The sequence below is a fragment of the Cicer arietinum genome, chromosome 8, assembly GCF_000331145.2.
Source record: "Cicer arietinum cultivar CDC Frontier isolate Library 1 chromosome 8, Cicar.CDCFrontier_v2.0, whole genome shotgun sequence".
Classification (NCBI taxonomy): Eukaryota; Viridiplantae; Streptophyta; class Magnoliopsida; order Fabales; family Fabaceae; genus Cicer; species Cicer arietinum.
Window position 1 is genome coordinate 3,339,862 of NC_021167.2, and position 13,975 is coordinate 3,353,836.

Consider the following 13,975-nt stretch of genomic DNA (forward strand, 5'->3'; position numbering starts at 1 on the left):
AAAAAAAAAAAAAAAAAAAAAAAAAAAGTACCTGGTACGAGTACTGTTTTTTTTTTTCTTTGTTTACTTTGAGCTGAACCATGAAGAATCAAAGATAAGATACCTTGGATTTAGACAAATTGAATATTGTGATTAAACGTCAATAATCAGGCATAAGATGACTAATTTTGCCTTCTTCTAATGCAACTTTTCGATCCGTTACTTTCAACCATATACAAACACCAGTAAAACTCAAAACAAGACTCGCGAGTCCACTTCCCAAACCGATTCCAACAATAGCCAAAACCGATAACCCTTTGCTTCTCATAGGTGGTAACGGGTAACCGTAAAGATCCTTATTCCCCTGGAACGAAGTTGCGTTAAATCTGGGCAAGTTAGCGCTTCGGTTAGAGAGTGAAGAAGGGATTGGGCCTGAGAGTCTGTTATTAGAAACATCGAAAGCGGATAAACGGACTAATAGGCCCAATTGTTGAGGAATAGGCCCAATAAGTAAATTATCATGAAGATCAATGATGTTAAGATAAGCACACATTGTAAGCTGAGATGGAATCTCACCTTCTAAACGGTTAGATGAAAGATTCAAAACCGCGAGATTAACGAGTGATTGTAGGTCCGGTGGGATTGGTCCTGTTATGAAATTGGATGAAAGATCAAGGGTTTGGAGATTTGTACAGTTAGAAAGGAACGGTGAGATTGTTCCTCGGAGTGAAAGATTGTTGAGTGAGAGTTTGTAGATTCGCCCATTGTTGCATATTGCTCCTTGGAGATTTGAGGTTGAATCGTTACAGGGTTTAGCGAAGTTTTCTTCTATCCAGTTATGTAGTGATTTGTTTGGGTCTTCTAATGATTTGCTTAGATGTGTTAAACATGCTTCGTCGCTTGGATCTGATAAACACCGTTTAATTGATGCTAATAATATTACGAACAATGATAACATTAACTTCACTACCCTCCCTACATCCATCTATTTTCCAAATCAACAACTTTCTAGATATTTTACTTGGTTCCTTTTTCTCTTCTCAAGAGATCAAAAATATATTCTATTTAACCCTTCACGTTCTTTTCATGGAGGTGTAGCAAAAACTGGAGAAATGTTTTATGGTTTTAGGCTAAAGTGAGTGAGTGGGCTGTGAGAGAAGAAGGGACTCTTTCAAAGGTCTTATTCACTCTTCAATCGTGGGAATGGCTACTTGTTTTGTTTTTATATATGAAAAATAATATTTGCCTAATTATTATTTATTTTATTATTATTACAGAACAAAAAAACTAACAAATGTCTTTATTCAAAATTTCTTTTGTATTTTATTTTTGTTTCGTTAACAAATATCTGTGTAAACTTTTCAAAACTATAAAGTATTATTATTTTGATTTTGATTAAGTTGAAAATTTAAATTAATTGTTATTAAAAGTTATTTTAATGATTCAGATTAATATAGTAGTTTATTCATAGGGATTTTGATGCATATATCCTCTTTTTGTTTGTTTATTCCCTATCTACCCTACTTTGAAACAATATTCCTGAAATGCCCTACTTTTTCGTTCCTTTGGGAAGTCGTTCCCTGGGGAAGCGACCTCTTGAAGAGGAAATTTTGCAATGTTAACAGGGGGTCGTTTCCTGGGGAAGCGACCTCCCACTGGGTTTTATTTTTTGTTTTTTTTGTTATATTTTAAAGTTACTTTATTATTAAAATTATTAATTTAATTATTTAAAAAATAAAATACTAATATTAAATTACAATAAAGTATAGTAATAAATTATAAATAAAATTTATATTTTAATTATTATTATTATTATTATTATTATTATTATCATTATTATTATTATTATAATAAATAATTATTATAGGTATAATTAAAAATTATTATAATTAAAGTGATTAAATAAATAAATTAAATGATAATAAAAATTAAATAATGATAACAATTAAATGAAAAGAAATTTATATTGATAACATGAAAATAAAATGAAATACATTAAATTATTAATTTAATTATTTAAAAAATAAAAATACTAATAATTAATTAAAAATACGTTAATAATTAATTATTAATAAATGTTATATTTTAATTATTGTTATTATTATAATAAATAACTATTATACTTTTAATTAAAAATTATTATACTTAAAATGATATTAAAAATTAAATAATAATAACAATTAAATGAAAAGAAATTGATATTGATAACTTGAAAACGAAATGAAATACATTAAATTAATAATAAAAAAGTACATCAATCAAATTTGAAAAAACAAAATACATTAAATTTATATCAATGATGTCCACCTAAATGACCCCCAGTCCCATATGTACGATGTCGTCGAACTCGTCTAGCTCTCTGAACAAGTTGCGGTTCTTCCGGTTCATCGTCATTTTGATCATTTTCTTCAATGTAAGCTGTAGATGGATTAGAACCACTGCCACCTGGTTCCATTACATTTTGGGATTGTTGATTATACATTGAATCAAAGGAAGCAACCTTGCTCGTCTAAAGAATGTCATTAGAAAAAAATTACAGCTCGGTGACAACGTCACGATAAGTGATATAGTTTATCGACACCTCGTGTTCTTTGGTGAAAATACAACAAGGTTTGAACTCATGAAGATTTGCGATGATGAAGATGTTGAGTTGATGTTTGATGTTTATGCACAGTGGTCACAACTCGGCACCATCGAGTTATATGTTACCTTTGAGTCTGCTCCTCCATCAACAAACATTGATCAACCATCAACATCAAACATACCTTATCAACCCGACTTATATTCTCCATCGCAACACTATGAACCATCACAACACTATCCTCCGTCACAACACTATCCTCCATCACAACACTACGAACCATATTCTACCCAATTAGAACAAACTCGTTCAGAAAGTTTTCAACTCCATCATCAATCTCCTCCAACAAGTCCACAATGCGATCTTCCCCTTAGTGTCTTACATAGTATCAACGACGAAGATTTCAGTGATACAAGTGAAGAGGATGAAACATACTTCGATGAATCATCTGATAATTCTGTCGATGACATTGATGGTGACGAAGATATGGCAGCAGAAGATCAACCTATTCTACCTGATTTCGATCCACCATCTCACCTGAAGAGCATCAATTTAGATACTCAACAGAAATCAAGTGAATTTGATCACTTGCTCATTAACGAAGTCCCAACAGTAGATGGAACTCTTGCGGTTGGAATGAAGTTTCAGAACAAAGATGAATGCATACATGCAATCAAGCGCTACCACATAAAACAATCATTGAATTTTGTGGTACAAAAGTCAGATTTAGAAAGGTATGTCATTTATTGTTCAGATCCAAATTGTTTGTTTAGATGTAGAGCTTCAAAACGCAAAAAAAGTGAATTGTGGGTTATTGGTAAATTGAATGTGCCTCATACATGCACAAATTCTGTATTGTCACAAGATCATACGAAGCTCGATTCTAATATGATATGTCAAAGCATAATGCAAGTTGTGAAAGTGGATCCTTCAATCAAAGTGAAGGTAATTGTTGCTCAGATTCGGTCTTTACATAACTACACAGTTAGTTATAAAAAGGCCTGGATAGGAAAGAATAAAGCGATCGAACAAATTTATGGCAACTGGGAAGAGTCTTACAATCAACTCCCACAATGGTTGTTGGTTATGAAAACGTTTGCTCCAGGAACTCAAATAGAAATGGAAACCATCCCAGCTTATCATGAGAATAGTTTGATAAATGGGATAACGATTTTTCATAGACTATTTTGGGCTTTCGTTCCGTGTATATCTGCGTTTAAATTCTGCAAACCAATGGTACAAGTTGATGGGACTTGGCTGTACGGCAAGTACAAAGGAACTCTATTGGTAGCAGTTGCACAAGATGGGAACGACAACGTAATTCCTATTGCTTATGCTATTGTGGAAGGTGAGACAAAAGAAGGTTGGAGTTTCTTTTTGAGAAATTTGAGAAAATTTGTCACTCCACAAGCCAACATTTGTTTGATTTCCGATAGACATGAATCTATTAAGAGTGCTTATAATAATCCGAATAATGGGTGGCAAGATCCTCCGTCAAAGCATATGTTCTGCGTCCGACATATTGCACAAAATTTTACAAGGGAATTTAAAGACAATGCTTTGAAGAAAAAAGTTATTTCTATGGGTAATAGTTTCATTCTTAATTTTTATAATTTTCTTAATTTTTAATAATTTTATTCTCAATTTATATAATTGTCTAATGTTTTAATACAAGTTACTCTATCAACGAGCCTACATATCGATACTACCGTAGAGAAATCGGCATGCTAAATCCGGATGCTTTGAAATGGTTAGACAACATACCTCGACAAGATTGGATTCAAGCATTCGATGGAGGTAGTCGTTGGGGTCAGATGACAACCAACCTTGTGGAGTCAATCAACGCAGTATTAAAAGGCCCGCGCAACCTTCCCATCACTGCTTTGGTGCAATCGACTTATTTTAAAACAGGGACACTATTTCCAACCATGGGAAAACAACACGCATCGATTTTAGCTTCTGGTCAGGTATACACAAAACCTTGCATAGATTTTATGAAATTGGAAATAAGTAAATCCAATAGTCATAGGGTGGATAGTTTTGATCGGAGCAACCATACTTTCATGGTGCATGAGACAGTGGTTCCAAGAGAAGGGCGACCAATTGGTCATTTCAGTGTAAACCTTTCTAACAAGTGGTGCGATTGTGGAATATATCAAGCTAAACATATGCCTTGTTCACATGTCATAGCAGCATGCTCTAGCATAAAGTATAATTATTGGAGCCTTATACCTGATGTGTATAAAGTGGAATCGGTATTAAAAGTCTATGATGAAGTGTTCCAACCCATACCAAACCAAGGATATTGGCCACAATATGAAGGTGTTAAGGTGTGTCACAATCCACTAATGCGGAGAGTCGCGAAAGGTCGTCCAAAGAGCAAACGCATTAGAACATAAATGGACAGTAAAGAAAGAGAACCAAGAAAATGCGGGTTATGTCGGGTCTCTGGTCATACTAGAAAACATTGTCCAAACGCTGCTGGCACATCTACTCAAATTTGATTGGTGTACTTTTTTATTATTAATTTAATGTATTTTATTTCGTTTTCAAGTTATCAATATCAATTTCTTTTCATTTAATTGTTATTATTATTTAGTTTTTAATATCATTTTAAGTATAATAATTTTTAATTAAAAGTATAATAGTTATTTATTATAATAATAACAATAATTAAAATATAACATTTATTAATAATTAATTATTAACGTATTTTTAATTAATTATTAGTATTTTTATTTTTTAAATAATTAAATTAATAATTTAATGTATTTCATTTTATTTTCATGTTATCAATATAAATTTCTTTTCATTTAATTGTTATCATTATTTAATTTTTATTATCATTTAATTTATTTATTTAATCACTTTAATTATAATAATTTTTAATTATACCTATAATAATTATTTATTATAATAATAATAATAATAATAATAATTAAAATATAAATTTTATTTATAATTTATTACTATACTTTATTGTAATTTAATATTAGTATTTTATTTTTTAAATAATTAAATTAATAATTTTAATAATAAAGTAACTTTAAAATATAACAAAAAAAAAAATAAAACCCAGTGGGAGGTCGCTTCCCCAGGAAACGACCCCCTTGTTAACATTGCAAAATTTCCTCTTCAAGAGGTCGCTTCTCCAGGGAACGACTTCCTGAAGGAACGAAAAAGTAGGGCATTTCAGGAATATTGTTTCAAAGTAGGGTAGATAGGGAATAAACAAACAAAAAGAGGATATATGCATCAAAATCCCTTTATTCATATATTTAAAAAGACTTGTTTTATTATTATGGGATAGTTTATTTGAAAAGAAAGGGGCAGCACAGAAGTTGAGGGAGACGGAAGTACAAACAGGAGAGAAGCGCGTGCGTGTAGAGGATGAAATGAAATGAGGGGAAAGGTTTGACGGAGAGAGTGAGTGTGTGTAGAGGAACGAGGGAGAGTGGCGTGGCGTGGGGCTTTTGGAGTTTGTGGGGAACTATGACTGCTAATATTGAGCTCTAAGATAGCGACAATACGCCAAAGATATTATAGACTTGTAAAATAAATGCGTTAAATATTATTAAATAGTGTAAATTAGTCAATATTTATTAAATTAAAGGAAATATCTTGTCACTATAAATTGGCATTAAATTTGTATCTTATTAAATTTCACTATTTGAGCTTCATTTTTAGTATAGCAACATTTTAGAATTAGTAATATTATTGTAAAATAAAAAATTTAATAATATTTTTGTTAGTTGTCTCTTAAAAATAATTTACTTTAAAGATGCATGTCCATTAAAATTAATAATTATTTATATTTTAAAGTATTTAACAACATATTTTAAAACGTGTACATTTAAATAAAAGGAAGTTTGTGATCACTTTGAACCTCAGTGGTTTATATAAAAAATATAAGAGGAAGATATATACTTTTTTTATGTATTAAACTAAACGGATTTTGGGCAGATATGTGGGTTCTGTTTGCTTTTTATGTTATTCAAATAATATTTAATTGGTTAAAATAGTGCAAATGTTTATCATTGCTATTTTCCCCACCCTTACCTAATTTTGGTCCTTTTTCAAATTATGCATGTGGATCTTAATATTTCCTTATGGTGAAGTAAACTTATATTTTGGGTTTTAAAGTCGTAAGACTAGTGTAACTTAGTTTATTAAATTTAAAGTCGTAAGAGTAGTCGTAATCCTTAATATAATAGTGCAAAATGGCAATGATATCTTTCAAATTAGTAATTATCTCTTGCTCTGCAAAGACAAACGTAAGACTTCAAAACTGTGGTACTAAATTTGGAAAAATAACAAAAATATAAGAAAAAAATTAGGCTAAATTACATCTGCGGTCCCTTAACTTAATTTCAGGTAACGTTTAGTCATTTATGTTTTTTTTTTTTATTTCCCGAACTAGTCATTTATTTTAATTTTAAGTGATAATTTGATATTTTATGTTTTAAAATATCAATAATGTTGTCCTTTTTTATTACAAAAAATTCAAAAAAATCATCAAATTTTTCAAACAAAACCCATAAAATTCATTATCATCTTCAATAAAATACAAATTTATTCAAATTCATAACTTAAATCTTGAAATAAACTCATATTTTCATTTTTTATTTGATGTTGTTGGAGATGAAAATATGAATATATTTGAATATTTGAGTTATGGATTTGATAAAATTTGCATTATATTGAATATGATTATTAATTTTATGGGTTTTGGTTGAAAATTTTGATGATTTTTTTGAATTTTTGTATAGAAAAGGATAACATTGTTTAAATTTTAAAACATAAAATATCAAATTGTCACTTAAAATTAAAATAAAGAACCAACTCAGAAAAAAAAAAGATAAAGGACTAAAACGTTGACTGAAATTAAGTTAAGGGACCATGAATGTAATTTAGCAAAAAAATTATCATTTCATAAATTTGGTTAATTAAATTGCAAGACTGTAATAATTTCAACGATAAAAATAATTATCTATTTATATAAGATGTCAGTTATTATTGTACATTTTTCAGGATGAGAGTGTGAAATTTTTTCATTTTCCTTTTTTTTTTCATAAGTAAAATAAAAAACAACACTCCTAGTTTTTTTTATAATATGTTATAGATGTAAAATATTCACCACTATTTGAAGCTGATTAACTTTCTAGTTTAAAACAATGAAAAACCTATCCATATTTAAGAGTCAAACACAAAAATACTTAGGTGGTCATAATGTCAAATAAAAACTATTTATGTATACATAAAAAAAATATACATCATTTAATTATTTTAAAAATTTATTTTATACATTTAATTTCTTCATCAAATTGACATGAACTACCATCAACCCTAAATCAATATAAACAACATCATTAAAAGTGTAGTTAAGAATTCACAATTACTTTTCCCATCCTCAATACTAGAAACTTCATATTTCTAAAAGTACACCTCCAAACAACACAAGTGATTTAAAAGTATATTTCTAGACGGCACATTTTTGTTGGATGTGGAAAAAATAGCACCACAAAATTAATTATTTATTTTCTGTTTGGGTCATGATCCTTATTATTAAGCTGGGCTTTAGTCCTTAAGTAAAAAAGTCCCATTACAATCGCGCCCGTATCTGCCTCCGCTAGGGGTAACAAATGGCCCAACGTTGAGTCCAAGTGTATAGAGTATAGACACAAACAACATCCTGAAAGGGCCCCACGAGAGTTGTTTGGTGAGAATTACGGGCTTCATCAAGCTCAACACGAAAATATGAGGCCCTGTGTCGTTTTGGATCTTCAACCTCACGTAGCACAAGTATGGTCCCACAATAATGCACAAGAGTTGGATGGGTTTTAGCCTTTGAATTTGATGGATAGTAGCATCTATGTTTTGGTTTATGCGATAATGCGAGACAATAAGATATTTTCGAGTTGGTATACGACAGTGTTAGATGTGACCTATGTTTAACGAACAATAAACAGTGTATCAATCAAATCTTCTTTCATTTCAACGTTCTAATTTGGTTGGTAGATAAGTATGATATTTGATTTATAATACTTAAATAATGTATTACTATGATTTATAATAAAAAGGATAAAATATTACTTATTTTGATAATATAAAAAAATCTATAATATTTGCAAAGAAAATATTAGATTTTTGAATGATGAAAAATTAGTACACCAATTATTAAAATCAGTTTGATTGTGGTTTAGTTTAGTTAAAATCCAAACATAAAAAAAAAAAATAATAATAATTAATATGAATTGAATATTTGAATTTATTAGTTTGTTGGTTACCCGTGAATGGAATTGGAGAACAGTGTCTAATTCTAATTGTTTTTGGTATAAAGCTTTGATAATTACAATAGTGGCTCTTGGTTATTGAATAAGACTTTGGCGGCATAATGTTGCGACAAACTATTTTGATTTTGGCCTGATATTAGATGTGGTTTTGTAAATTGAAATCGAGACACATGACAACAAACTTTGTTTCCCCTGCACCAAAGCCACTCAGCACGGAAGAATGTCTATACAGAGATTGTAAGGATAGGATATAGGCATAGCCACCAATATATATTGTTTATAAAATGTTACCACTCACCAAGGGACTGGACCCATTTCTGGTAAGAACGGCACCATTGCATTTGATGGATTCATTATTTAGAACAGACCATAACAAACGCTATCACACAAATATTCAATTTATTTCTTTTTGTAACTCATAGTTACATCTTAGTTTTCCCTAAAATATATGCATCTTCAGTTTTTTTTTAGACAAAATTAGTTAGCTGTGATTATAGCTGTCAATTTGATAAGCTCCTTAATTAGTGGCCTCAGCTCACATGTTGGAGTGATCAAAAAATTTTATAATTTTAAAGACTCCTAAAATTTTGTAGGCTTAGTGGGTCTATAGACCCACGTTTTAAAAAAAAATCGATTTTTGTTTGAAAAAAAAATTGACAACTTTTTTTTAATTTTTTTTCGAGAAATAATTTCTTTTGATTTTTCACCGATAAAAAAATTATTTACAATTTCTTTTTGAATATTTTTTATTCGAGAAAAAATAATTGATTTTTTTCGAGAATTTTTTATTTGTTTTTTCACAAATTTATTTGAGATTTTTTTTAAATTTTTTTCGATATTTTTTCGAAAAAAATAAATATAATAAACTTTTCAAGAAAAATCTCAAAATATTGGGGGCCTATAAGTCCCCTGAGCCCCATAAAATAATGGGCCGTGATTTAAAAAAAAAATTTAATAGAGAGCATAATATTAAGAGTTTAAAAAAAAAACATTAAAGGAGTCTAAAAGTTAGGGGCGTTTTTGACAGCTCTAATTGTGATAGAAATGTTTAATCTTCTATCCTACTCAATATTAAATATCATCTAGGTTATGTATATTATTTTTGAAATTTATATTTATTTTATTTTAAATAAATATACTTGAGTGTATTAATTTTTATAATAAAGAAAAATTAATTTTTCATAGATACTCGTTAAAAGTCTAATGTTTAATGAAATATGACTTAAAAAAATATTTATAAATTATACGGTTCTATGCTTAAATATAAATTTTGTAATAATTGAATTAAGTAGTGATAGACATAGGTCCATCTATGCGTGGGTTGACATTCACACTATCTTTTATATATATATATATATATATATATATATATATATATGAATATAAATATATAATCTTTGTTATTTTATAGGTTGTATATGCTTTTTAATTTATTTTATTGAATGTGGGAGTTGTTGTTGTAATATAATTTTAAATGTATTAAAACTATAAAAATAAATTTAATATGTTTTTTTATTAGTTTTAGTTTTTAAATATGAGTTTAATTAATTAATTTAGTAATGTAATTTTTATTAATCAATTTATTTTATAAAATAATTAACAAAAAAGACAATTGATAATATAGTTGTAATTTTGATAAATTCAAATATTATAGAGACAAGGTATATTTAAAATGAAAATGATTATTTAATCTTTTTAATATTATCCATATGACAAATCATTATTTGAAAGAGATTATATAATACCCTACAACTCAAAACTTGGGTATCCTAAAATTAAGGCTATCGTAACTTAACTTAACTCTCGCCATTTAAAATTGAACTTAATTATCCACAATTATTCAACCTAACTCTCGCAATTTAAAAATCATATTTGTGCAAGAAGAGGGAATGATCTGAATAAATAATTGCTCACGTGTGAACAGAACTACCCATGTTGAGTTTACTTCTATGATGGTGCCTGTATATATAATAAAATAAATAATCCGAAAGGATTTTCCAATTTCAACAACAGGGCTTTTCTTAAAGTAGAAGACAAAATGCAATTCGATACAGGTCATTAAGTCATAAATCAGATCATATAAAGTAATTTTCTCTTTGATAGAATTGGGTATATAATGTGAATATCTGCCTCCTTTAGATAAAGTTTACCTAGAAAAAACGAATAAGCAATGATGACACTCGACGTGAAGAGCCAATACCACTATCATAAATTATTATTAAAATTATTTAAATAAAGGAATGCACATAACAAGAGAACACGTGTTAAAGTTGAAACTTGTATTAATGAATGGTATCTCTCCCATGTTATACCACTACATTGGTCATAAAATGATATAAATTTTCAGTATAATTATAACATGAGGAAAAGGTGCATTAGTTATCTAGAGTTTGATTAATAGATAAATAAAATTTGACAAAAAATTATTTCAGTTAAGTCATGATTTAAATTCAAATATTATTGAATGATTTTTCTTTAATTGAAACTGACTAACAAGTTGTTACATGAGTAAAATGCTTAAATGTGAACATGCATCAGAAAACAAAATGGATCATGCATCATTCCAAGCAGCAAAGACAGACAATGGAATCTGAGGCAAAGAAAATGAAGGCATTGATTCTGTTGATGACATTCCAAAGAGCATTGGTAAGCTTGTTCTGTCTGGACTTTCTTCTCTTGAGCTACTCAAGCTTGTAACCAATGAAGAAGGATTTGATTCATCTATTTCTTGATAGTGATATATGTTATCTAAAGCTAATGAAAATGATTGGACCGTGCAACTTTCAAAGCTTTGTGTAGGTGGATTTTGGTCATGTTGTTGTATTTTGCATCTCTTCTGAATTGGAATTGTTACTTCAATGTCTTCAAATGTAGAAAGTTTATTGTTAATTGCATCATCCATATTTCTGTTTCGCTTAGCTTGTTCACTGCTAAGAAGATTACTGCTTGATATAATTTTGTCCACATCATATATTTTTATATCAAAATTTGTAACAGCATTTGCTCCTCTGAATTTTATAGCAGCAATGTCATAGGCTTCAGCTGCTTCCTCTTGGGTAGCTGAATTATTTTAATTAATTAAATGTAAGAATTAGATTACTATAAAGAACATGGGATCATGGATTTTTAAATAATGGCCCATGAGATCAGCATTTTAAGTAAAGAGAATACTAAAAAGATCATTTGATGTTATGATTGTGTCTCCTTATGAACTAACAGCTTTAATAAAAGAGAATATTAAAGTTGTTCATGATCACATTCAGCCTTATGTGGCTGAAAAGATTAATTCAAATAGATCAAGAATCGCATCAAAGATTAGCTTTATAAAGTTATAAAGCACTCTCTTCCTATTATACCATTTACATAAAATATAATGCCCATTCATACAATGCTCACAGAGGAAAAATCAATAACCAATATTACTTCTTTTAGAATGAGTGTCACATTTGTAATATTTTTTCTTCCAAAACTGAATTTATTTTTTTAATTGCTTAATACATATATAGTTTGGTAAAATTATTATTTTCTTAAGGCCAAATAAGCAAATGTAACCAAAGGGAGTAATTATAATTAAAAGAAAGAATAACCAAAAAATGTGAGTGTACTGACTGAAGGTTCCAAGGTAGAGATCTTTATTTCCTGCTACTCTTCCTATTCGAGCTTGCCATCTTCCATGTTGATGGTGTCTGCTACAAAGTTAATCAGAATTCAAAACTAATTTTATTTTCAAGATATAAATCATATGAAATTAAATTAGTGCAGCAATGCATGTGATATATATGAGACCTTGTTACTCCTCTATACATGGAAGCCCCTCTTGAGAATCCACTGCTTTTCCTAATTTGACAAATTTGAATTATAGTTATGAACATTAACATGGTTCTTAGCTGATTAATGAATTAATGATTAAAAAGCAAATATTTTACATACCTTCTTAAATGAGCAACATATTCTTGTCTTGTCATTTTCTTCATTTCTTCAAGTTCTTTTTCATAATTTTCCAACTGTTATTATGAGATCATGATTAATTTGATATCAGTTACTGTCAGTACTACTAATGAAATAGAATCTTGAATTGAAGAGAAAATGAGAATGAAATTAATCATTACAGGGAAATTTATACGAGTGGAGGGACCCCAATACTTGAGTGCAGCCATATCATAAGCTCTAGCAGCTTTTTCTTCCATATCATAACCACCTACAATAATTTTTTTGGAGTTACTTGTGTAGAAATTAATTTTCATGTTTTATCATCATAAGGAAAAAATTATGCTTAACATTTGGAAACCTTACCTAGATAAACTGAGGAATCATTGTGCATTTGAGTGGAATCATCAATCAAAGACAGAATGAGGATGTGGAGAAAACACAAAAGATAGTGAGAGACTAATATTACTACAAAATGCAGAGCTTTTCTAAGGGGAATAGAATCAAGCTAAGAGTTGTTTGACCAAAAATATACACAGAAAAAAGAAAAAAATGTAAAGGGGTGTGAACATATATAGTTGCTTTAATTCTTCTTACCTTGCTTTCCTTTCCTAGCTTGTCCCTCTTTCTTAATGCTGTTATCCCATAAATGAGCTTCATATCTACCAGTCCACCTATGTCTGATCAAAGGAGATAAATTACAGTTACACAAATCAGTCAAAGTAGTGAACTTGCATGGATTATTATTCATGTATAAATGAAGTATTTTTGTGTTTATATTTTTAGAAATATATGACATATATTTTATATAAATAAACTTCATTCTAAACATTTATTCTTCACTCTACATGTATAGAGCTAAATTATAATACAAAAACATACTATCTTAAAATATAAGTTATATCTAATGATCATAAATACTATATAATCTTCTTAAATAACAACATTTTAAAATGAAGCAAAAAGGAAAAGCACTAGAGGAAAACCAACCTTGTTACACCTCTATATTGAGATGTTCTTTGCCCAAATGTATTCCTTAAAACGGTTTGGTTCTGATTCTTTTTCATGTCTACCATTTCAATGGAAACAGAATCAATGGGAGCAAGTGATGTCTGTTGTGAACTTGTAACACAACTTGATTGTGAACCAGGACTCATTGACAACCCACATGTCTTTGAATCCTGTTCATATCTAG

At 29.0% G+C, this 13,975-nt stretch overlaps 2 protein-coding genes across 5 annotated transcripts in view; both read right to left on the reverse strand.

Moving 5' to 3' along the window:
* LOC101510983 (receptor-like protein 44) overlaps positions 1-1,174 on the reverse strand; it is a 2,604-nt gene extending 1,430 nt beyond the window's left edge. For both annotated transcript variants that reach the window (XM_073364673.1, XM_004511748.4), the window contains exon 1: positions 32-1,174. In XM_073364673.1, the coding sequence (XP_073220774.1) occupies positions 140-964 (825 nt within the window). In that variant the 5' untranslated portion in view covers positions 965-1,174 and the 3' untranslated portion in view covers positions 32-139. The remainder of the gene's footprint in view (positions 1-31) is intronic.
* Positions 1,175-11,290: 10,116 nt separating this feature from the next.
* LOC101511292 (AP2-like ethylene-responsive transcription factor ANT) overlaps positions 11,291-13,975 on the reverse strand; it is a 4,648-nt gene continuing 1,963 nt past the window's right edge. For 2 of the 3 annotated variants that reach the window (XM_027337339.2, XM_004511749.4), the window contains 8 exons: positions 13,771-13,975; positions 13,378-13,460; positions 13,147-13,155; positions 12,963-13,051; positions 12,784-12,857; positions 12,640-12,690; positions 12,463-12,542; positions 11,291-11,913 (listed from right to left, as the gene is read on the reverse strand). In XM_027337339.2, the coding sequence (XP_027193140.1) occupies positions 11,405-11,913; positions 12,463-12,542; positions 12,640-12,690; positions 12,784-12,857; positions 12,963-13,051; positions 13,147-13,155; positions 13,378-13,460; positions 13,771-13,975 (1,100 nt within the window). In that variant the 3' untranslated portion in view covers positions 11,291-11,404. The remainder of the gene's footprint in view (positions 11,914-12,462; positions 12,543-12,639; positions 12,691-12,783; positions 12,858-12,962; positions 13,052-13,146; positions 13,156-13,377; positions 13,461-13,770) is intronic. The other variant, XM_004511750.4, reaches the window with a different exon arrangement.